General features: G+C 45.6%; 2 protein-coding genes across 2 annotated transcripts; both read right to left on the bottom strand.

The window, feature by feature from the left end:
- Nucleotides 1-789: 789 nt before the first annotated feature.
- On the bottom strand, nucleotides 790-6,437 carry TLR4 (toll like receptor 4). Its single transcript, XM_003211211.5, is given in 4 exon segments — nucleotides 790-1,839; nucleotides 1,842-4,063; nucleotides 5,054-5,220; nucleotides 6,142-6,437. Coding segments are annotated over 4 exon segments (2,598 nt in total). The 5' UTR covers nucleotides 6,316-6,437; the 3' UTR covers nucleotides 790-1,804.
- A 5,507-nt stretch (nucleotides 6,438-11,944) lies between these two features.
- Nucleotides 11,945-24,953, bottom strand: LOC104913713 (CMP-N-acetylneuraminate-beta-galactosamide-alpha-2,3-sialyltransferase 4). Its single transcript, XM_085239662.1, has 11 exons — nucleotides 24,826-24,953; nucleotides 20,022-20,119; nucleotides 18,400-18,454; nucleotides 17,654-17,707; nucleotides 16,824-16,951; nucleotides 16,142-16,205; nucleotides 15,235-15,330; nucleotides 14,508-14,700; nucleotides 14,034-14,162; nucleotides 12,434-12,580; nucleotides 11,945-12,052 (listed from the first exon to the last, which is right to left on the bottom strand). The coding sequence occupies exons 1-11, from the start codon at nucleotides 24,951-24,953 to the stop codon at nucleotides 11,945-11,947; spliced, it is 1,200 nt and encodes a 399-aa protein (XP_085095788.1).
- Nucleotides 24,954-25,502: the final 549 nt, after the last annotated feature.

Here is a 25,502-nt window from a genome sequence, read left to right as displayed (position 1 = left end):
GAGGATAAGCCTCACCTGTTTCCCTTGTTTTCTGAATAAGGGTCTCTGCTCCAGTCTCTGCCTCGCAATCTCTCCCCTCTCACTCTTTCCTAAAGCCATGTTGGCTTTTGTTCTTTCTCTTGGGCAGCAAAAAAGCCCAGGGCAATTCACCAATCTGCCTCTGCTGTGGAGACCCCAAGTGTATTTCAAGAGGACGAGGATACTATGTGACTGCCTTCTGCTTACTTTGTACAGATGGGAGCCTCCTCTCTGCATCACCCCTGCTCTCCTCCTAAAGTTGTTTTGATATTCAACAAACCATTCCTTGTTAAACAATACTGGCCTAAACCCTTATTGTGATGCTCAGAACCACTTGCAGGGTTTCTGAAGCCCATTATTACAATTACAATCAAGAATCGTAGGATGCTGTACTCCGTGCCAGAAATACGTATGCACTGAACTGTTTGCAGAAGAGACACAAAGAAGGATGGAGAAGTGCTCAACTCAGGAGTGGTAACTCTCACCCCATTTCATTTTACTTCATTCTTTTTCTGAGGTAACTAATGATATCCAGGCTAATATTTGCTTTTCCTCCATAACTCTTGACGCAAGGAACCTAGAGCTGGGCCTGTGTCCCAGCTCTACCTCCCATAGCCCATCCCCATCCCCTGTCCTGGGTGAGGGCCTGGGGGTGCTGTGAGGTGCAGAGCTCAGAGCACATTGGTAAAGGCAGAGGTGAGGAGCATTGCACTTTGGAACTGACTGCAGCAATCCTCAGCAGGTGCAAAACAAACTGTCCAGGCAAGCAAATGCATTATCCAGCTTGGTTTTATTAAAACTTTGTCTCGTGGGTCACAGAAGACCTTAGAGAGGGCTGTGAGGTTTTTGTTAGTGTTTTTCCACTACACTACTGACAGAACACACAGAGAGGGGACTGTGGTGCAGCTTTTTCCAGCACAAGCTGTGAAATTAGCTTTCCCTCTTTTGCAAATAATGTCTGAAGTCAATCTTACCTATCGCTGGCTTGCACAGAGATGTTGCTATCTGGTGCTTAGAAAAGTGAGGTGAATCAGGCCCTTTCTTCTGAGAAAATATCAAGTCTGATTCACCACTCAATTGCTTCTGTTTTACCTCTGTAGAACGGCATCGATTATAGAGGGATTTGCAAGTTTAAGACTAGACTAATTCAGTGATTAATCCCAACCAAAGCCTTCTGTAAATAGAGAGCAATACTCCAACAGTATTCAATATCCAACACATCAATAAATTGCTCTGAACTGTGATTCAATGGCATTAAACTTTCCGTCCTTTTAGTCATGGTAGTGATGTGCTACTTTTAGTTTTGCTAACCCAGACCTAAAGGCCTCAATCTTGTTTCTTTTCCTATCGTGTTTAGAGTTTAGAAGCAATAGTTCTGTACCTTCACTGTCCTCTGGAAATCCCAGGGCCCACTCAAAGTGGCAGACTGAAATCCCCCTAAGCAAACAGCCCCTGGGCACAAGCTGAGTTTCAGAGGTAAGAACAGCCCATCCATTCTCGAATCTATTCACTCATCCCTGCATGGATTGCTGGACCAGCTTCAGCTGACTGCTACAGACAACCACAGAGCTCAGGCACCTGCAGTTTTTCGAGCTGTTGTCACTCCTAGTCTTGATAGCTGCCTGGAGGAAGGGCAATCATCAAAGTAGGTGTTTCTGTAGTGCTTTTATATTGCCTCTCTTCACTTTGTCCAACTCTGAACAGCCACAGAAGAACCAGCTTCTGAGCATCAAACATCAGCCAAGGCCAGGGTGGGAGACGGGACAGAAATGATGTTTCTTTCTCTTTACATGAGTTTTATCTCCTCGTGATTCCATTTTTTCCTTCTAGCAGGACTGATGTCAGCTCCCTCCAGAAGATATGCTTGCTTATTTCCTTGTCTTTCCACTCCAGATAAGTGTTCCTCCTCAGATATCGGGACAGTCCCAGCCTCTGCCTCAGCAAGGTCTTATCCACTTCCCCTAGTACGATCATGATGATTCCAGCCTTCCCTTCAACAAGCTGCCAGGACTGAGCAATGTCAAACTCAAAGCTACACCACTTGCTTTCCAGAAAGTCAGCTGAGATGACTGCAATGACATTTCTGCTACTCAGAAAACCTTCTTGGATTATATTAGTGACAATGGGTACCCCTGGTAAAAAATCCCTGTAGTAAAGACAAAGCTGGAAGGGAGGTTTTCCTTCTTCTAAGGGTCCCACCAGCTCTTTCATCACCCATTCTTGGTCTTTGCTGGAATGGATAACAAAGGCGTCATAGGTATCTCCCCTTTCTGCAGAGTGTTTACACCCACTGAGCAGCACCACTGAGTAGTATAGCTGAAAGTAGTACTTATAAATGAAGAATAGAAATACTCCTGCAGCAAGTAACACAGTCACTGAGCATGCTACTGTGGTTGGGTTGGGATGGCAAGAGGACATATCAAAGTCTAACAGGCTCACATTCTTCATGTAGGCAGGTGTGTGGCATATCATCGAATGCTTGTTCTGCAGTAGACCCTGCTTTTCCTTGACCCATTTCAGGAAGTTCAAGTGTATGCAGGAGCATTCAAACAAGTTATGAGAAATATCTAGCAAGACCAGACTGTCAGGCAGGATTTCCAGGGCTGAGTCCGACAGGAAAGTCAGCTGGTTGTTGCTGAAATCCAGGGCTGTAAGGGCTTGGAGTGGCTTGTAGGTTACAGGATCAAAAGTCAATAGCTTGTTGTTGCTGATGATTAGCTCTTTTAGTTCAGAGAGAGCATTAAATGTACTCTGGACCACCCATACTAATTTGCAACTTGAAATATCCAAGATGCGGAGGCGTCTTACGTTTTCAAAGTGGTTGGTCAACGTATTGTTCTCAAAGGAGTTGCCTGCCATCTTGAGCACTTGCAAGGAGTTCAAGCCATGAAAGATATGATGGGATATAACATGAGTTTTGGTGTGGGAGATATCAAGGTAAATGAGTTTCTGAAGGAGTAGAAAGACAGGGTAGGTGCCATGATGAATTAGCTTTGTGTGTTGAAGGTCCAAGTATAGCAGGTTTCTCAGATTAGCAAAATCTCCAGTCAAACTGATGTCAGAATTGAAGCTTAGGTTCAAGTGTTTCAAATTTGGAGACCTGGGAAACTTAGGGGAACAGCAGGTAAGGAAGGAGAGACGATTCTCACTCAAATCTATGACCTCCAGGTAAGTTAGAGTCCCAAAATTTTGCTCGAAGCTATTTAGGTCTTTGCTTTTGGTAATACGAAGGACTCTCAACTCCTTAAAAAGAGAGAGCTTCTCAGCAGGCAATTTCTGAAACCTACATTTCTTCCATTCCAGATGTTTCACTTGAGAAAACACAGGAACCTCTGACAATGTTTCAAGATTAAGGTCTACCAACCTAATAGTGGAGACATTGCTTATGCAGTCAAAAAGAGTGTCTGTGTCATTCTCAAACTCTCTGAAACACATTAAGACAAACTCCTGCATCTGTACCTGACACAGTCCACTCAAGAGTCCGTTCTGAAATGCTTTCATTTTCAGAATGTTAGAGAATTCTCCAACTATTAGTCTGTTGACCTGTAAACCTGCCAGGCCCTGAAGAGAAGAGTGCATCACACTGAAGTTCTCAAAAGAGGATCTCAGAACCAGTTCACCAAGGTGAATCTTTGCAAAGGATCCTGACTGGATGTACTTTATATTGTTCAGAGAAAGTACCAGTGTGAGGTTGAGCCTGTTTGTTTCCCTCAGAGCATCAAGGTCCCCTTTGGAGATATATGTAATATTATTGGAGGAAAAGCTCAGGTGCCTGAGAGAGGTTAGGTTGGCAAAATACTTAGGAAGCTTCAATGAAGCAATGTTGTTATGGCCCAGATTCAGCTCCTGCAGGGTATTCAAGTGTCCGATGGGTAGGTCAGACAGAGAAGATATGTTGGTTTCCACCAATACTAGTTTTTTCAGCGACGTTAAGCCATAGAAAGCTGCCAGACCCAGGTGCTGGAGGGAATTGGCAGTTAAAATTAAGGTGGAAAGGTTATGAAGATCCACAAAAGTGTTATCTTCTATTGTATGGATGTGGCACCTGTTGAGCAGGAAAAGAGGATAAATGTGGATGAAATAGTGTCCCTTTCACCCCACATTCACTAACACTACTGCACTAAGTACGGATGCAATGTTATCAGGCTCAGCATCACTCTGAGGTTTGGTTTGGCTTTATAGCACTGACCAGTACCCCTGAACCCAACCCCTCAAACTACAGGTGAACACTCTCATTTCCCAATAAGGGGCACCATTAACAAAACAAAAAGAATTATGTAATAACAGGAGACTTCTCTCCTGTCCCTTCCTCCCTCTCCAAATCTGAAGCTCAATTGCAAAGCAAGATACCTGGAGCCATGGCAAAGGTCAGAACTCATGCAGGCAGAAGGACAGAAAACCCAAAATTCGAGGCCCAAATCCATTCTGCAGTGAACTCATGAGCCTTACAGCCAACCTACTCTGCCACTCAGTCACTTCAGAGCTGTAATTTTCATGGGATGGAGTGAAACAATTTATCCAGAGGAACCGTTGTCTCAAGCGAATGAAAACTATATATCTGTTCAAATCTGCTAATAGGCCTCCCCAGCCTCCTCCCCCAGATGTGTGAGTAGAAAGGAAAAGAGGATACGTTGATATTTTAAAGCAATCTTTTAAAAAATTAATGCACCTTCATTTTTATTTTTTATTTTACTCGTGATTAGAAAAACAGTCCACCCAACGTGTTCCACTTTGGAGTTTTTGTAACAGTGAAAAGTCTGACATTTTTCTCATTTAGAGAGAAGTGGAACATCTTCCTTCCTCCACCTCACATCCCGTTCAACAAGATCAGACTGACAGGCTCAGCTCTGGGCAGTGTGCACTCAGTATCTGGACTGAAAGCTGCAGGTCATTGCCATGGCATGGGCAGAGAGACAGAGGGATGGAGGCAAGAGTGAAACAGGAAACAGGCAAGAGCCACGAGACTCCAAAATAAGGAACTACTGAGGCCCAGATGGTGAAGACAAACCAATAACCATATAAAAAGGCTAATTACCTTGAAAGATCCAGAAGCTGCAGTTCAGGTACTGATGAAAAATGATTTGAGTTCAGCGATTGCAGATTGTTGAAACTGAGGTCCAAGTCTAGGGTGGTGTTTGGGATTTCAGCAGGAACTCCAGAAATGTTCTGTCCTGTGCATCTGAAAGCTTTGCTGGGGATGACCTGTGGCATATCTCAGTCAGCACCAAATGTCAGGAAATCATACAGCTATACAGGAAAGCAGAACCTTGTAGCTTGTTTCTAAATGAATCTTATAGCTCATTTCTAAATGAGCTGCCCTGAACTTCAGGAAATAAGCTCATATATCGAGCACTTGTCCTGTTTCTAATAGGACCAATCCTACTCCCCATTGAGAACTGCATTTATTGTTGATTGAACAGGATGGTGTTCCCTGGGGCTAAGGGTGACCCAGCAGCAACCTCTGAGAGAGCAAAACAAACACGCAGGGATGTGTGCTGTGCCCAGGACCAGCTCTCAGCTGGGTGACATTGCAGACAAGCCGGCAAAGAGAACAGAAATTTCTGAAAGTAGTAAGTAAAGTTTGTAACTGATTGGTGCCTGTTTGGGGCTTGGGGCAGTGGTGAAATCAGCGTGAATCAGGTAAAAATTGCATAATTTGCAGATGTTTTATGCAGGGCTTGGATCTCTTCCTGAAGGGAATAGAACCATAGAATAGTTTGAGTTGGAAGGGGCACTTAAAGGCCATCAGGTCCCACTCCCTGCAGTGCACAGGGACACCCACAGCTCCATCAGTGCTCAGAGCCCCAACAGCCTGAGCTTGGCTGTCTGCAGGGATGGGGCAGCACCACCTCTCTGTGCAACCTGTGCCAGTACCTTATCATCCTTATGGCAATATAAGCTAACAATAAGGAATGGTTAAAGCTGCTTGTTCTGGTTCTCAGGTGCTTCTGAGACCAGTGTTTACTTCAAATATTTCAATCGCCTTGGTAACAGCCTTGGAAGAAAGAAGAGCTTTCCTAGGAAAACTAACACACGACAGTTTTGATGCGCAAAACCTCAAGCAGAAGAGAAAGTTGCATTGGAGAAGCGAAAGGATTTTGCAGTGGTTCGGAAATCACATACCTCCAGGCAGGGACTGGGGATGCATCCTGCCAGCAGGGACAGCACGAGCAGCAGCCGCAGCAGCACCCTGAGCGTCTGTGCAATGGGAGCCGCTCTGCTGGGCATCTCTGGGAGAAAGCACCATGGGTGGCACTCAGGGATGTGGAGTAAAGGATCCCTCCCCAAGCACTGCATGCTTCACCACGCCTGCTTCTCACTGCACGTCACTGTGGGCTGCACAGGGCAGGAAGGGAAGTCAAAGCGGTGGCTGCCCAGTTTCTAGACATGCTTGCACTGAATTCCTCTTCTAGCAGTGCTGTGCATTAAAAAAAAAAAAAAAAGGAGAAAAAGGAAGTAATTAAATGAAATGCATGGTGCACCAGTGTGATGTCACTTGATTGCCTCAGATTAGATCAGGCTAAATTAGTGAAAAAAGGAAAACTTCTCTGAAACTCTGAGCCCTGCTTCCAGAAGGCCAGATTTCACAGCCATAACACACAGCACTGACCCTGGACCAGGACTGGCTGGGCTCTGTATTCAAAGCCTTGCTACAAAATTGAGTTTGTTGAGGGCTGACTCAATGCCATCCTTAACTCAAAGCACAGACATGGCTATTGTTTCTGGAGGAAATGTTTGTAGTATTAATTTAATTCAGCTGTGAGCTTTCTAACAAAGCTCCTTGCCTTCATTTACCTTGATAAATGGTAGTGCTTTATTGTATCTACTCGTGTGTTTCTGTAGATAACTGAGAGTTGTTACTGAGAACGTAGCTGTAGGGTTGGGGGATATTACTGACACAGTGGCAAGAATGGGAAATGAGGGCAGGATATGAGTCTAGAAGTAGATAGAATAGGGAGTGGTGGCTAATCATGAAACTGAAAATTGATAGTAAATAATATAAGCTGCTACACCAGGTGAGCAGTAACACTTACAAAATCTCAGGGAGAGGAGATGGACATGGGACAAGGTCAGCAGAGGGCCACTGAGAGATGAGGAAATCCTAAAATAACAGATGATCCCTATGATAAAAAACACATGGCAGCACAACGGGAGCTAAATGGGACACCCCGATATGCAGCCAGATAGAGCCCCTTAAGCCAGCAGGCAAAAAGTTTGTTGAAATTGGGCAAGTTCAACAAAATCCCTGTTCTGAAAAGCCTCTTGTGATTGCAGGTATTTCCTTTTGCAAATGGAATCAGAAGTGAATGGAAACAATCGCTGACTGCTTCTGTGCCTGGATTAAGGAAATTGGCAGAGCATCATGAGTCTGCAGAGAGGACAAATGAGCGTGTCTTTTAGTATTCAATATGCAGAATGAAGCAATCCACTTTTAATTTTTATCTAAAGCCAAGATGAGCCTGAAGTATGCTGTAGACATTAACATTTCAATGGAGACTCGCTGAAGATGTTGGAGAGTTTGGGAGCATCACAAAATCCATCCAACAGCCACGCTTAGGGGTCAAGTGGAAAGCACGATGTGAAGGACATGCAAGAAATGAGCCACTTCTGTCACAGGGGACAGCTTCACAATGCATACCATCAATGGTTCAAGAGCAAACTGTACAGAAATTGCAAGGAATGGGCACAAGCAGAAAACACACCAGCTAGCAAATCAAACCCAGCCACCAGTTTAGAAAGTCAGTGCCAGTTAACTTCACATTCTTCAGCTTGCATACAATGTGCAATGACTGTAGAAAGCATAATGCCTCTGTAATTTCCTCTTTCAGTTCACAAGAAACAAAAGTATTATTTTGAATCCTTTAAAGTGACAAGAATAACATCTAAAATAAAACACGACTCACTGCACTGGCAATTTTCTGGTAGGATCATCAAAGATCTCTTAGGAAGGAGGTGTTAACGGAAAATCTCAGTGTTTCTAAAAACACTTGCCAGGGTAAGCCCTGTTCTCCTGATTATTATCATTCATGTAACGCAGCAGCACATGGCATATATGTAATCTCTGTCATCTGAAGGAAGATATAACCCAGCACAAGATGGCCACAACATAGTTGGACCAACAAAACACACTGCACGTTACATCAGTTAGACAGTTACTGAGTCACTGAGGTTCAGCTGAGGCATGGTCCCTCCTTATGCACAGCAACTGAGTCATCTGGCTGCAACGGGAAGGTTGTCTGAGTGGATAGAAAAAGCAAAAGGAAACATCTCAAATCCAAAATGTTGAATTTCACTGGTTATTTGCTGGGAGAAGAAAACAAATTGACAACAATTTATCTAAATCACAATGAAAAATAAAAAATAAATCCAAAAATGGCTCTATAAGATCCTCTTGCTGAGAATATCTTGCTTCCTGGAAACAGTGAGTCAGTGCCTCCCGCAGCCAGCCCTGGGCAGCCGTGGGTAAAGGCAGCACTGAGATGTGCCCTGTGCCAAGGCTGGGGAAGGGGTGTCACTGAAAGGGTCCTCATGCAGGCTTGGGTGCCTGCAGCTTGTGATGCTTTCCCACGTGGAATGGGTGTGATGGAAGATCAGCCTGAAATACCTCTTACCTTTGCTTCTGTATCTTGTACCTCTGAAGAACTACGTTCACACTGAGAGTAAATCTGCTTTTAGTTTGGGGGTTTAGAAAAATTGTCCGCTCTCCGTCTGAGCAGTGACTGATTCCAGTTACAGGTGATTTAACTGCTGGGCTCAAAGCAAGGGGCATCAGTGGTACAGACTGCGTGCCTGTAAGTGTCAGGTAAGGACGTGAAGGTGGGATCAGAGATGGTCTGTACGTGCTGTGTGGCACAGACCAAGCCAACTGCAAATGGGGCCACCCAAAACAAAGCATGATCCAGTGTAGCTAAGGTCTTTCCCACTGAGAAAAAGGACAGGTCTGGGTGTACAGAGAGGAAAGATACAAAACCAAAAACTACTGTCCAACTTAGTTTGATCGAAAGCAGCTGAGCCTACATTGAAGTAGGTAATGTGTGTCATCAGATGGGCTATTCCCCAAAGCCAAGGTCATATGAATACCCCAGATCTATTCAAAAGCTATTAGGGAAGAACTGTGTCAGGTAACCAGGGACAAATATACGACTAAAGGAAGTGATTAATCAGTGTCAAGGCAGTCACTATCTGTGGCAGGTACTCCATATGGACTATGTCAGGTCATTTAGGAGCCCTACATTTTACACAAGTCAATGTTCAGTTGAAATGGTTGGAAGGATTTCACACAGATGGTGGAGGCATGCAGACTCACCTGCCAAGTGCTGCCAGGCAGCCATGACAGTGGTCGGGAGCTCCCTTGTCCCTTGAGGACAGGCCGGCAGGCACCACGCAGCCCAGCAGCTCCCAGCCCTTCTGTCGTGGTCACCCCTTGACTGCAGAGCTGGGGACTCGCTGTCAATGTCCATACAGGGCTGTTTGCAATGCCTGGCATGAATGCACTGTGCTGGGAAGGAGTGCAGGTGCCCTCCTGCTGCCCTGAGAAGGATGCTAGCTTTTGCTACTTGAGTAACAATAGGATTCATTTTCCTTTTCTTTCCCCCTCCATTACATCCTTACGGTACCTGGTAACCTCATTTACATATGTTCTGTATTACCATGGCTCTGCTTTATCCTACTTATTCCACCTCCTTTCCCTCAGTTCTCTTGATAATAACGAGCCTGCTGTAGGCCAGGGATTTATACAGACTACCAGGCAGGAAATCTGTGTAGGACGTGGAGGACTGCAGCTCTCAGCTTTGATGACTGTGACCAGCGCTAAGACTCCTGAGCCTGGTGTTTACGGTTTAGCTCCCATGACTTGTCACTACACAACAGGAAAATGTTGCAATGACTGCAGCACAAAGTGCAAACGCAGCTCCTACGAAGCATTGCGAGGTTCTTGCGTGTGTTACCTAGAGAGAAAAAGTAGCCATCTCCTGGTAGCTGGTAGCATGCTTTACATGTCAGCTTTTAGACACTCAAACTTCTATGCTACTTTACCAAGAGAAGAACACAGAAGAACACAATTTTCCATATAGTTGAGAGCCCACTGCCACTGCATACAGAGCAATAACTTCTGGAACAGTTTGAGCCAGATCCAAATGCATATCTGTAAACACTCAGGAACACCATATTTTTGGAACCCAGCAGAATCTGTGTGGTTATTGTGTGCTAGGTAGAGAGTAAAGATTTATTTGTTTTCAGAACATAACCCAAAGCCAATGTTTAGCCCATAAAGAGAAATTTATTTAAGCAGCTTTTTTTCCCTCCCAAGTTCAGTTCCGTTCTGTTTGCATGTGCAAGATTAGATCATCCCCTTTTAGCCTGCAAGTGCCTTTTCTCAAACTGAGCTGCAGCGAGGCCTCGGTTCTTCCACAAGGCTCCCAGGGCAAGGCAGCTCTGGGAGATATTTGTCAGCATTTCTTTGGCCATAATCACATGCAGGGTACAGGGCAAAACCATTTCAGCTCTAAAGGAGGAACCAGTCTGAGCGAAAGGGAAAAGCAGCCAGAGCAACATGAAGGGGATCGACTCTTCACGAGATCTGAGTAGGTGTTAGAGAAAGCCTTCAGGAGAGAGGGCTGAAACACTGGAAGTTACCCAGGAATTGAATAGCATGGAAAGTACCCTGAAAGCCTGACCACAGCAGGGAGGGGAAGGAAGGAAGTGGGAGGGAAAAGAGAAGCTTTGCCTGATGTAGAAAGTGTCAGCAGTTATATGGGTAGTGAGTGTAGTAATACTGAAAACTCAGCATAAGACACATGCAGCCTGATATAAGTTAAGCCAATTCCATCCTTAGAGCTTGTTCTTAAAAGCTGTGCAGGAGGAGCTGCCTTTCAATGAGGACCTGGCTGAAATGGATGCAACAAAGGGGTTATACCAATATCACCATCAGCTCAACACCACACTCTTTCCCCAAGTAACATTCTAGGTAGTCATCACCTGAGGCGAATCCATGATGATAAAAGGTCAGGAAGAAAGCAGTAAAGAAAGGACGATATGGTGTAGCACCATCCTGGAAGGAAGCTGAAGTGAGAAGATGTGGCCACAGAGGTAGAATGTGGATGCGAGCCAGCTGCAGATAGGTGGAGCTTTTAATGAGGTTTCTTAAATGTGGAAGATCTTCAGCACACAAAGCAGAGCTGGCAGGGTGGCTCTATTCTCTGAATGATCAGCAGGAGGCATGCAAAGCTCTGAGCAGTGTGCTGGGAGGAAGATAAAGGGGACTACATGGGTCCACAAAACCATAAGATCTCAGAGGGGATTTTAAGGTAACTAAGGTAACTTACTTGTCCCCATGAGGAATCCCCCTCCCACAAGACAGTGCCAACTCCTTGAAAACAGAAGTGCATTTATTCCCTAACAGAACAATAAAAGAAACAATTTTTTTGGTGTTTACTGCAGATGTTAACATTTCCCAACAATTACTGAGACACTAAAACTCTGTATTTTCAACTTAGTCCTTTTCCAAAGCTATAGGTGTAACTTTCTTCTGCTCCAATTTGTGCATGAAGGAGTCTGAAATCTCAGGGTAAGCACTGCACCACCTTCACCCCTGAGTTTCTCAGGGCCTGCAGACCAGCTTGGCATCTAAATCTCGTGCTTTTCACAAATAGCTCAGTGAGTACAGGATGGCTGATCACAAAGCAGGAGATTGCCCAAGGAAGAAGTGTTGTGCAACACTCCTCATCCTCCACTACAGCAGGCAGTGGTGAAAGCTAGTGGCAAACGGAGGATGAAGAAAGTGCTCTGAATCTCAGGGTTTAATCTCCCATTCCACCTGGGAAAGGATGTACTATGACATGCTGAAAACAACCTGGAACAAGGATGGAACAAGGGCAAAGCCCAACTGAGGTGTCTGGATGGGGATAGCAAGCAGCATGGCTTCCTCTCAGTCGTTCTGGGCCTGGAAGGTATGGCTGGTTAAGTCAGCAATCACTCCCCACTCAATCATTTTCAGAAGCCAGTTCCTCTCAGCTGTGAGATTATGCTGAAAGAGCTGCAGGGACAAGAGAGCCAAAGTTACAGGTTAGTCCTTACAATGCCTCTCATTCTCCCTGAAATGCACTGATCCTGCCTGACCCAACTTGCAGCCCCACTGCACAGGACCCTAGTCAGCAAACTAGGACAGATGAAAGGTACCATGAGGGAGCCAGCATCTGCTTTCAAGCAGTTTTGGGAAGAAAACGTACCCCAGCACTTACAGAGGAATTGGTCTAAATGACCTTTAAAAAGATCTCTTCCAACTCTAAGGATTCTATGATTCTAATTTCCACAACACTGGTGATAGCTACCAAAGCTCACAGCTCCTTTAGCCCAGCTTTTTCCAGTGGATTCCCTTATGGAAAACACCTTAGATTGAAGAGAAAGCATTTTCTACCTCGTTTTTCCGTGAGAGACCAGTATTGTAATAATGTATTGGTGTAGTAGTGTCATGGTTGCCAGGGTAACCAAAGCCTGCAATGTTGACCTCTTGGCACAGATGGAGGGCTAAGTTCAAAGCAATGATTCCCGTGGTGGCATATCTCTGGGAAGGGAAAAGAGAGAACATCTGTTTAGCATTTCAAACTCATACTTTTACAAAACTGACATCAGCAACACCTTTGCAGCTGGGACCAGTAGCTTCCTTCACACTCCATGCAGGGAAAAAAAAAAACAAAAAAAAAAACATAAATAAAACAGAACAGGTGCCTGGATAGCACTCCCAGAACTCAAACAAGGAGCATCATATGAGGAGATGCTGCAGAAGATGGGGACTCAGGAGTGTACAGCCTCTGAAGTTATAAAACGTAGAGCTCCATGGAAATGAAAAAGCTTTTGGATGGAAGCACGCTTTTTAAGAAGACCACATCTATAATTAAGCCTGCACTAAGTCCCCACATCTCTTTCATTTCTGTGTGCCTCTTTGTGTGTGTTCCCTGCTGGGGGCCTTCGTGTGAAACCTCACTTCTCATCCATGCATTAAATTCCTGTCACTGGCCTATGTGTAACAAAACTTCCCTCTGCTCACATAAAACTAACATGGCCATGTACCAGCTGAGACCTTGCCTTAACAACCTTGTGATGGTGCAGAACACCCACCACATTGTGAGTGGCTGAACTGGTCCCTCAAGCTTAGCTGAGCACTTAGCACTCCTCCTCTGGATTTCTCCACTTCACACTTTCCAAGCAGTTTAGCAGGGAAATGTACTTTTTTACAGCACTGCTTCAGCAGTCAAGAGACTTGGCACCTAATCTCAGCCCCAGCCAAGTTAGTGCATGACCTTGACAAGGTTATTTCACCACATCAGGCCTTCAAGCTTCTCCTGCTTTTGTTGCAGATTATAAACATCCTGGTGGTGCCCAGCAGGCTTAAAGTTAATTAAAGATTGCACAGCACCATCACAAAGATCGTCAGGACCGAAGACAAAGTAGATTCATTAATGAAGTAATCCTCCATTGTGCAGTGAAGGGGAAATTTGCATTCCCGAAGTAGTGGGCATAACAGCCAGCCTCAGGCCAGAGATCTGCAAGACCTGAATGTTTTAAGGAATGCCAACCAAAATTCCTCTCAATATGCTAGCTAATTATCAGTAATGGTCTAGAGACAGGAAAATCACAGGAACATGTATGAAAGAGCTTGATGACAAAGCTGCTAATCACTAGAGAAGCAGGTGTCCTGAGGTCTAGAACTACGGCCAGAAACTCAACTCTAAAAAGTTACTTGAATTCAAAGTGGCAAAGGGATAAAAGGGCAGACTGGAATTAGTATAACACTGTGTTGTTGTGACAAGCAGGAAAAGTGTTCTTTTCTTTGAAGAAACAGGGTTCAAAACCCAAAACACCATGCTAAAGTAAAAGATGACATTTACTAGGGAAAGGGACCGGCTGATCTAACGAATATGTTTTCCTTCCCCTTATGTGGCACTGAAGCACTGAGATAATAGGCAAGACAACAAACACTGATAGTCATCTGTTTGCTCTCCAGCACAATCGCATACCCCACTTGATGCATTCAGCTGCAGCAGTTTGTATGTTGCCTCATAGGTGACATATGGATTGAGAATACGTAGCTGAGAGATGTTCCAGTTCCATTCCTGGGGAGGCTGGCGCCAAAATCCCTCCTTTGTCTGTAGGAGAAAGGCAGAGAGGTACTCAAGAAGTGTCCATTATCACCAAACCCTGCCAGGATAAAGAAGCCTGAGTTAGTTGTGGCCTGTTGCCCTGCTGGATGCTCAGGACTGAGAGTTTGGAGGGATGAAGCATCTCCTGGTCTTTTCCACTCATTCTCATGCACCCATCTGCAATCTAGGTGTGACTGGGTCTAATTAGTGACAAATAAGGTCTCAGGTGTGCCTTGCGTGTGTGCCTTGTGTGGCTCATTAAATATTTGAAAGATACATGATTATGAGAGCAATTGAGTATGCGACTACAAATAACCTGGTTTCAACCATCCATCATTAAAGACATCTCACCTTGTTCTTTGTTTTCAGCAATACTTCCCTCAGCCATAAAAAATCCAAAGGCTTGAATGGGACAAACACCATCAGTGTATTGTTGTCACTGTTTTCCAGAGGATCGGGCAGAGCTGATTCAGGGAAGAAGAGACGAATGCTGGTTCTTTCTCCCACATCCTTCTTGTACTCTTTTACTGGAGCATCATTTAATCTGAGAATCAAAGCCAGAAGGGGCTGGATTTGTATCATTTCAATATTACCTGTTCCCAACTGTAGAGAGTTGCTATCAGATGCAAGACTGACTGTGAACTCACATGAGGAGTTCACTCACAGCCTAGCTCCACAATATGGACCACCTCATCAGATATCCCAGTAGTTCCTCCTTTGCAATAAAAAGGCAGATGATAGTGGCAGGCAGCCACTATTTTTCAGAGAGGGACATAAAGTACATGAAATGATTTGCTTAAGTCAGAGCAAAGCTGAATGTAAGGTTGCAGTGCAAAGATTCCCTGCCACTCCACTGAACTGGAGAAGGCTATCCAGTCCCAGGTACAACATTTGTGAATGAGGAGTACAGTTTGTAGCTTCTGCAATGCCTGTGCCTGAATACAAACTGCAAGAAAATTATTTGATTACCTGGGTACCTAGATCTTAGATGTTATATTTCCCAAACAAGAACATCACATACACATTATCATTCTTCAATCTCTGATTAATCATTAATATTTTAGTAACGATTCAGTACCTTATGATAACATGATGAGAGTCAATCATTTTCCCAATGTGCTGCCCATGGACAGAGTAGCCATTGCCAACCACAATGCACCTCTGGCACCATAAACTGGCAAAATAATAGACAGAAAGAGATAAAGTTCTCTGACAAATTTCTCCACCAGGTTAGTTCAGCATCCCCTGAGGGTCTTTTTGGGTGATATTAGAGGAGAGAAGCCCTGACTAGTACTCTGGATTCTTTCTAGCCAGATGGTATTTGTCTTGGAAAGTACAGTGGAATGTGCTTATACATTCACAAAGGCAAAGGGATATCATCAACATGCTAGAGGTGGGACCCCTAGTTGGCTGGAGTGAACAAGCACTAAGGAAATAGAAAATCAAGTGTGGATACCCAGCAGAGCAGTAATTATATGGGCAGACCTCTGCTGAAGGCACACAGTGTATCAGGGAGAGGAACGTCACAGAAAGGGTCTAAATTAAAGTGCTTGTAGGCATCTGCTGCAGACAGGCTACTTCAGTTCCTGCTCCCCCTGAATGTGGGCAGGTGCACCTGAGGGATCCACCCAACTCCCAGCTTGTCATGCTTGGGATGAAGTTAGCAAGAGAAAATAGATGGGACAGGGCAACACTGAGAAAAGAACTCAGGGTATGACAGAAGTTAAAGGGAGGGAGCTAGGAGCTAGCAGCTTAAGTTCATCAGTATGAGGGCTGCTTGAAAGGGTACATTTAAAAGGGACAGAAAGAGAAACCTACTGAGAGAGGAGATGAAGAGTGGCAGGAGTAAGAGGCAGAAAGACTGTGAAGTTAAACACCAAGAGAGAGAACTTCCAATAGCTGCAGAGACCATGACTCTCAATCTAGCTATCACTTCCCTGACAAAAGTGCTCCCCCAGCTTCAATCTCCAGCCCAGACTTCATACCGGCCAAAGGATCCAGGCAAATCCTGCTCTGGAAGAAGCTGCAATGTGCTAAAAGCAGAGAGAACTAGAAGACAAAAAGTTGAAGAATCATCTTCAAGGAAAAATTTTGACCCTCCCCCTTCACCCCGACTATCAATAGACTATCCTCCTCTTTCTTCCGCTCTAAAGATACAGGTTTCATTCCTATATACAATCCCAGGACAATTTACATGGGACAGCCTGTTCAAACACCACTCTTGGAACCATCACTTGCCCAACGCTGTCCAAACTAGGCATTTTTTCCACATGAAAGGCATGCACTTTTCAGTGCTACTAAAGCTGGTATGTAGTACCTCACACAGAAAAAGCCATCGGGTACCAACTCACCCAATATCTTCTCTCTATTAGCATTTGATAACTTCTGCAATGCCTCCTGCTCCATCCACAATAGCATTTGTCAGCCTTCCCCTTTCCATCTCTCCTGGCACAGCTACAGCCAGGAGTTAAAGCACTGTCCCCATTTCTCCAAGACCACTATATCACAAAGGCATCCCATCCAGTCAGTCCAGATTTCCCTTGGTGTGTTTCTCAGCTGTATTTCTATCTCCTCTGCAGCACTGCAGGCTGCTCCATGCGTAAGAGGCTCTCCAGCTCCACTGGGTCCACACAGTGGGGCACCACCTAGGACAGAGTATTTCAATACCTGAGCTGTGCAGCCCAAAAGGAAGTTTATGGAGCCACAGAACTTCTTCAAGCTCCTGTTTAAAAGGCCTGTCCAAGAGTGAGTATATGGATTTGCTGGTCAGGAAAGGCTCCCAGTGATATTTAAACCTAATGAGAGATACAGGCAGACAGCAGTTTATGGACAAGTAGAGCTGTTAAAGCAGTATCAAACACAGGACTGGTACAGCTGAAGCAGGCTGAATAATGAAGAGCTTTGGAAATCTACAGAACTATCCTGAAGTACTTCCCAGAAATGTCCCACATTTTTAAAATCTACTGCTGTTTCTAAGTCGTCTTTCAAGCAGCAGTGACAGCAAAAATCTCATTTCCCTTCCAGTTCTGCCCCACCTCCCAGTTCCTCTCCCTTCTCAGTCATTCCTCTCTCCATACAGGTTCGAGGAATGCCTATTCATTGTTTCATTGTTTATTTACAAGAGGTGAGAAGGGGAGAATTTCATTTAGGTTCCCAATTTCATGTATTCATTCACTTTATGACAGAGCCCATAACACCCACGACAAACTCTTACAACACTCATGACAAAGCACTGCACACAACCATTTCAGCTGCACATCTCTTTCTCTTTGCTTGCCCTTTGGAGGACATTCTGCACACACATCTGCATTGCATCTTCCTGCTGGCCTTTTGACTCACTTGGTATGGTGCCAAGATGCAATTGTGCAAGAGTCAGCTCTGTTTCCTTTTTGCATATCTGCCCATAAACCCCAAACTTCCAGTTTCCACCAGACAGTAGCCACTCAAACACTGACATCTCACTGTAATTCCCCAAGCAAATGAGACAGCTAACAAACCTTCTAAGAAAAGGCTTTCTCCACACAAAGCGTCTTTGGCAAGCACCAACGTGCCTCCTGCAAAAGAAACAAGGTTCATTTCTTATTAGCTCTTCCTGAAGGCTCTCAAGCCTGAGGCCGTGGCCTGAGAATCAGGGACAGTACAGGAGGCCTCCAAAAGGTGTCTACAAAGGGAGGGTTCTGAGCTCCTGACCATGTTGCTCTATCTCCCAGCTCCTGACCACTGGCGTCCATGAACAGGTCCCCTCCAAAGACTGTGTAAAGGGTTCCATTTCTATTCAATAGAAACACAGATGAATTTAGATGAAAAACAGATCTCTGGAGACGTAATACCAAAGTTAGGTCAAGCTGCTTAGAGCCTTGAACAGGTTGAATTTTAGAATATCATTAGCAAGCATTGCTCTTTCCTCCATACAGAGGGAGACAAAGAACAGCATGAGGCATCCACAAGACACCCGCCAGTGACCATGAACACAGGGAATCTCTGTGGTCTAGCTATGACATCTCCAGGCTCACCAATGCTGTTTTATCCTGCTACTTTTCCGTCTGCCCTGCTCTCCAGCCACTGCCAGGCAGAACACAGTCCTCCAAGGCCCCGACAACTGAGATCTTACTGGGGAATTGTTTCTCATCCAGGTTTTACCTTGGGAGGAGAGGATAAATCTGCTTCCCAGCATACTGAATTGTGCCTCACCACAGACCACAAGTAGCACCAAAGTCAGAAAATGAAAGAAGAGGTAACTTACTCAATATGCCTGCCAAGTGTGTTCATCACATGGTACAGGCTCTTCACGCACAGACCTGCAGAAGGCAATGAAACTTGGCTTGCTCTGAATGCCCTGCTCCACATGCATGAATTTGGGATTGTGGATGCAGCAGGGAAAGGCTCCTCCATCACTTGCACCCTTCTGTTGACGTGACAAGAGCACAAAATGGGCGAGAATGAACACCACAGACACTGCTCTAAGACCTGGGGAATGGGTAGGATTTCCCCATGACCCCTGTGGGTCTCTGATGTGGGACAGGCTCTGAGGTCTGACCCTTCTCCTAGCCCACTGTTGTGCCCAGCTCTTGCTGGCTTCACAAAGATGTGCTGTGCTCATGCTGGCACACAAGGATAAGGATTTTTCAGCATTTGTTTTTTCTTTTTTTCTTTTTACCATTAGTAAAGAATCCATTCTGATCGTAGATAAAAGACTTTTAATTTTACTTTCCTCAGCACTTCCTATATTGTACCACAACATTGTCATTATGTCACTGTGCACTGTGATAGCTCTTTCCTTTTTATGAAAATGACAATGGTCTCATCTTGTGCAGTGATTTTTTTTTTCTGTGACAAACAACTGGCCTCCCAAAGATGGTATGAAATTAGAATTAGTTTTCCTTCTTCTGGGGGGAGAACACAAGCAGTGACATACACTCAATATAGACACTGCAACACAGGGTCTCTCCCAGGCTTCCTACACTCATCACACAGAGACTTTCATCAGCCAGTTATTTCGGCATTGCTACATGCATACACACAACTCAGGTAAACACCCACTACTGGACCATGATCTTGCTAAGATCACAGCAGCATTTATCAGAAGGTGACTGCCAGACATTCCCCTCACCCCAGGAATTCGGTCTGAGTATCACAGAAGCACATTAACCCTGCCCCAGCCTCCACAGCCCTGTGCACATATAGCATACAGGAGGCAGGCCTTGTACTGGAGTTTTAAATACTTATAAATATTAATATAGGGGAGAATTCACTGAGTCAACGCCTGGTTGTACTAGCGCAAAACAACAGAGGAACTTTCATACTTGGGGAAGAGAGTTCTCCTTTCAGATGCTTTTCTGCTCTCCCCCCTCCCCTGAGACATCCAGAATGACTCAGTTTTCCAAAAATTCACCCAAAACAGGCACAGCTCATGCCTCTCTTGGAGGCAAGTGACAAATGTGAGTGCAAGGCCCACGCACAGGAGAGCAGAGCTGCTGCAAACAGAGCTGCACATGGTGGGTCCATTTGCTGGACAGGGCACAGCATTTGGGAGCACAGCTGACAGATACACATGAAGTGAAAGTGAGACACTATGACTGTGCCCATGTCCCTGCTGCTGATCCCTGTGCCTTGGAATTTAATTCACAGTTCCTTCATCTCAGCCTGTGGTGATACCCATGGCTGTGTGTGGGGGATTTATGGAATGATGTCCTTTCCCTCCCTGCCTTATGTCACACCCATGATTGGAGTCTCTCCAGTGAAGACATGCGTGAGGGGCATCTCACTCCATACAGTCCCAACCCAGCAAGGCCATGGGGTTGAGGGACACAGCAATGAGTGCTGGTGGGAAATAGCAGGGCTTAGCACGTGTTGAGGTTTTCTTACCCACACAGAGCAAGAACAGCAGCTTTTTGCACTGGAAGAGGACAAGGAAAAGTCTTCTGACTACAGCTATGGCATTCATGCTTGTTTTCATGAACATCCTGCAAAACAGCAAATTACATCAGTCAAACAAGACTAATGAGCTTTCATTTAGCAGTACTTTTGCTTGTCTCACAAGCCTAGATTTCCCGATGCTATGCCTCTGTTCACATGGCATAGGTACCCTCGTGCTCTGTCTTGTGACCCACAAGACCCACATGCACATTGATCAGGATCAGTGCAGCTCATCCCACCACCTGCACAGGGTCTGGCATCACAGCTGTGTGTCCAGTGAGGACTGGAAGCACCTCACCACCACCATCCCAAGGATGTTTCAGCCTCAAGCCCCACAGTTTGTTCCACTGACAAAAAAAGAAAGTCCACAAAGTGCTGCTTTGACTGCCACTAAAGTCCTGTGATCCTCCTAAACTGTGGAGTTTGTAGTGTTTAGATGTATGAGTCTGAATGACAGCCTTAATTATATAGGGACAGCACCACAGTTCACATAGACAATTACTGGCTCAGGCTGGTGAAAAACAAGAATAATATGCTTCTCTCTTGGAGGGATGGTGCAGAAAGTGAGTGCTGAGCTTCCCCATCTGATGATGACCATCTAATTATCCTCAACGAGCTGGATACAAATCTCAGCTTGGCAGCAGAGAAGTACTTGGGGATGTTCTCAGTTCATCCTCTTTCCCCCATTCTATGGCTTGGAAGGAGAACTTTGTAAGGCTGATTAATCCATCCAAGCATACCCTTCTGCAGGTTGCCAGCTAGCTGGTGCAAGGCTGCCCTCCAGGGCTGGCAGCTGCTGCTCCCCTACACCACATCAAGGATGTTCCATGGTCCTCCTTGACGTGGGCAGCACCTGCAGGGCATCAGGGCTTAAATGGGAAACCCCAGCAGCACGCTGTGCTGAGACAGCAGGGTGTTTTTCTGGGTGGATGTACTTTCAGGGAAGGGAACTGGGAGGGTTTCCCATAAAGATATTAAGACAAGGACGTAGAGAGAGCTAGCTCATCTGCTCTGGCTGCAGACCTGCTATGGATATGGGAATGGGCTGAATGCATGCCTTCGCAGGCTGCTGCTGCTGCTTAAAAAATCTAAGGAAAGCAAGAGGTCTCTTACCCCACTTCCCTACAGGCTCACATTGTGCTCTGAATTATACAGATGGTAGACTTTTCTCCTATTCACACAATCTTAAGGACTAAGAAACAACTTTGTATGTGTATCCCTCTCGTACATCCCTAGTTAATACTAGCCTGGTAAATGTAGGCATTTCTTGCTGCTTTCTTCTGCTGTAATTTCCCCAAGGCTTGTAAAGGAGGGCCAGCATGTACAATTCATCCCATAATGAATTGCAGAAACCACCAGGGATTAATGTAACCCTTCCCTTTTAAGTGACGGACAGAGGCATGGCCAAGGCAGGTACGACAGTAAAAGAAAATCCCCTTTCCCCTTTATTCTCCCAACAGAATTATTGAAACCAAGCCACACATCTGCCCTGCAGACAGAGCAGGAGCTGTAGGAGGTTGAGCAGTTTGAGAACAGCTCTCACTGCCTGACAGAAACACAACACTACTCAGTGCAGCCAGGCTTCCACCTCTGCCTCCTTCCTTGCATGGAGCAAAGCAATCCCCACAGCTGGTGTGAGTACACGCACTTGTTTGTGCAAGATGCCTCCTGCCTGCCAAGGGGCTTCATTTGCCCATTTCTGCTTCTTTCAAGCTTTTCAGGTTTCTTTTCACCTAGCTGCTCTATTTTTCTGTATGATATTTTTTTCCTCCCTTCCATTCTAATTAAGGTGTTTGTCTCCACAGCAGGAAATATAAACTGCAGCAGACGATCTCGATTATGTATTTTAAAGGAAGAAAAAAAAATATTTAGAAAAGCTATTCACTTCAGATATGCACAGAAACAACCACTAACCATGTCCCCAGAAACCAGGAAAAACAAGGAGGAGAAAAAGAAAAGGAGGGATGTTAACCCTTTAAAAACTATTAAAAAATATGATGAAATCTTTAATTCCGTGCCTAGGAATTTTTGGTAAAGGAAAAACAGCCGTTCCTGTTAGCAAAAGCAGGAGCTTTTCCTTAAGGCACTCCAAGAGTGGAGGAGCTGCTGAATTCTTTTGAAAACTTGCTGCTCAGTATTATCGCTGCTAAGCGCTACTGAAAACCTCCTTTTGTCTAAGCGTAAAGAGCTGAGCGCTGCCGAAAACGCCGCCTGGATTATGTCCCACGATCTGAAGGGCAAGGAACCAATTTACTGCCTCAGTTTCTCCGCTTGCAAAGTGGAGATGATCACAATTCCCTACCTCTGAAAGAGGCTACAAACCTGAAATCATTGGCACAGAGCAGCTACAATGAGTCACTGCAGCAGGCCAAGAATAACACAAAAATAGCTAAAGAGACAAGGCATTTTCTATTCTTCAGAGAGCAATTGATTAGTTGAGCTATACTGGGATTTTTGCCCATCCGAGATTGCAAACTTGAGAAAACGGCCTAGAAAATGAGAGTTCGTTCTCGTTGATTCTCCTTCCTTCTTCCCACACCACTCTCAGCCTCTACCTCCCCTGCTCCATTTTTTTTTTTTTTTTTGTTTTTAAATCTACTTCTCTAAATATTGTTTCTCTCACATCAGCCCAGCAGGAGAGGCAGAAATCAAATTATAACCACTGAAAAAAAAACATCAGCACTTAGTTCCAGGGGGGTGGGTGGAGAAAGTGGAACATTTTCCTTTAGATTCAAAAAAACACAAACAAACAAACAAACAAACAAAAAAAACCACCAAAATCTATTAAAATAAACAGGCAGAAAAGGAGAAAGTAAATCAATCAGCTGCATTTAAAGCAGGGAGATAGCAAGCAAAGAGCGCTCCATCCAGAGAGATGGTCTGGAACTGTAGAAACCAAACCTCTCCATCCCTCTCCACTTATGGAAGAGCTTTCTGCTCTTCTGATGCTGATTTTGTGCTTTTCATACTGGGTACACATCTTCTTACTTATGGAAAAGTCCTGAGGATAACTTCTTTTCATAGAGGGATAACAGGAGGAGGAAAAGCAAAGCCATCCACCTGATAATTCAAGAAACCTCTATAAAGGTGACTGCACTGTTTCACATACTCGTGATCTGGGCAGAACTTGCTGCATGTGTACTTCTTCAGTTCAGCAGGAAGATCTTGTCTGCAAAGAACAGCTAAATATCAGAACTGTCACATGCAAGTATTTTTTAAAGGACTATTTCAGGAAAAAGCACATGCTCTGTGGAAATGCCATTACAGCCTTTCTGTTCCTCTCTACACCACTCCCTGTTTTTTGGCTGGAAGATTGGTAGCTTCAGGAACCAACAAACTAACAAATGTGCTCACTCTATTCCAAGCCTCAGGAGCCAGCCAGCAGGACATTATCATGCAAGACTTGCACCAGGGTTTGCTTCTGACCATTATATATCTGAAGACCATCCCTCCACCTACATGAGCTCAAAAGTCAAGGCAGCTATAAAGACTCAGTGCACCCAGGTGAGCACATTTGGTGCATATTAGCACCTTTTAAATGCTATAGCCCAGATTAGCTCTCCACCTGTCTGGTCACCTAACTAAGCACAGCTGGTCTCTCTGGGGAAGGTCTGTTTGGGTCATCATCCACTGCATTTTGGAAGATATCAGTCACATCCATTGCAGCATTGTGTATTCATTGTGTCTTCCCGTGGTGATGTAGAGGCAGGCAGCAGCCTGGACTCCAAGTTTTGCCCTAGCAGGGGACAGCACTGGGCTGTGAAGTCCCTCAGAGCTCTCTGCACCTCGTCCCTGGAAAGTCTCTGCACCTGCAGTTTTGCCTCCTCGGAGGGCTAAGAAACCCAGCTGAGCTGCAGAGGAGGGCTAAGGCAGTTATGCGCTCCTGCAGTGCCATCGTGTGCTGTAAGTCTGCACTGCAGTATCTCCCGGCTGCCAAAACTCACAGAGGATGAGGAAACGGTGAGCAAAACCCCAGTACTCCCGGGTGTGCTCAGCTCCCAGCACTGATCACCCAGGAGTGCCAAATCCTGTGGCCGCTGCCACGTATGAACACCCGCACCCAGAGGTGTCTCAGGACAGTCCTACGTCGTGATGCTCCCCGGCCCACCGATGTGCAGCTGCTCCCCCTGCTGCAGAAAGTCAGCTCGGTGGCTGTGTTGTAGCTCAGACTGTGAAACCAGAGGTGCCGTAGCCAGCACAGCTTTATTACAGCTTGCTGTGGCTTAAAGTGACGTTTTGCTAAAGGAAAAAAGAGACTGGAAGGACACACGGATGCATTCGTGGGGGATTTTGCAGGGAGCACCCCATCAGTGCAGTGCACCTGCCCTGAACGGGCTCCCATTCCCTGCAGATACCCATGCACAGAGGCAGGAAAGGAGCCACAACTACCCTACACCAACTTGGGTTTCACTCTTCTGCTGGCTTTGCATTATTAAAGTATGAAACAGAAAACCTACAGAGAATTGCATAGGGTTGGGGAGAAGGAAGGCAGGCAGGATCTGTGCCCTGCTCCCTTCTGCAGTGAGGCCCCTGAATCCTAGCATGGTCATAATATATAGCTGAGGTGTGATGGGAAAATGTGAGTAAAACTCCAGACAAAATGTTTCTGCAGTCTCAGCACCCTTGGCCTGAAATCAGCCCAACATCTCCCAAGACCATCAAAAGACTACGAAGATCTCAGAGGGGAATAACAAGGAGTTCGCCAGAAAAGGAGTCGAGGAGTGAAAAATGAGAATTTTGCCCTTTGATTCACCTGGAAAATTCCCCATTCTGCATATGTCCCAGCAGGGCTTCCTCTCTGTTGAAGAAGCCCTGTTCCAGCTGTGGCATGTCCTCAGCTCCTGTCAGCAGGCACTGTGCCACGCTGCTAAGCGCATCCATGGGCGAGAGCACTCATTAACAATGTGAGCAAATGGCATAACGATGCCTTGACAGCACCTATGGTGACAGCTACAAAGTGCCCCAATCAGTGATGGCAGCAGCAAGCAGCATGCACAGCGTGGTCTATGGCCTCCGTGGGAGATCTGGGAAGGGGACATCCAGCTGTAAATCTGGGGACAGAGGAGCTCTACACTATGTGCAGCATAGGGAGGACAGAGCACATGGCTGGCAGCCCTTGGGGCCACTGGCATCACTGTGTTTCATTAGCTGGCTCCAGACTGGCTCCTTGCTGGGAAAAGGCACCTCAGGGTGCTGCAGCCTTGTCTCTCTGCAGCCAGACAAATTTGCCTTCCCTCTGCAGCCAGCATGACTCCTGTCTCCCCACACTGCTACTGCTGTCTTGCTCTTTCCCATTCCCCTACTCCCTCCAGGGCACAGCTCCAAAGGAAACCCTCCTTCAGAGCTTTTGTTTTCTCCAGTTGCTCTGATGTCAGCCTGCCAGCCCAAAGCTGTAGCAATTCATCCTGCCCTCTGCGGCTCTGTCCTTTC

Source organism: Meleagris gallopavo, chromosome 19, assembly GCF_905368555.1.
Source record: "Meleagris gallopavo chromosome 19, MGAL_WU_HG_1.1, whole genome shotgun sequence".
Lineage (NCBI taxonomy): Eukaryota > Metazoa > Chordata > Aves > Galliformes > Phasianidae > Meleagris > Meleagris gallopavo.
The sequence above is the reverse complement of the archived record's forward strand: the minus strand, read 5'-3'. Positions and strand labels throughout refer to the sequence as shown.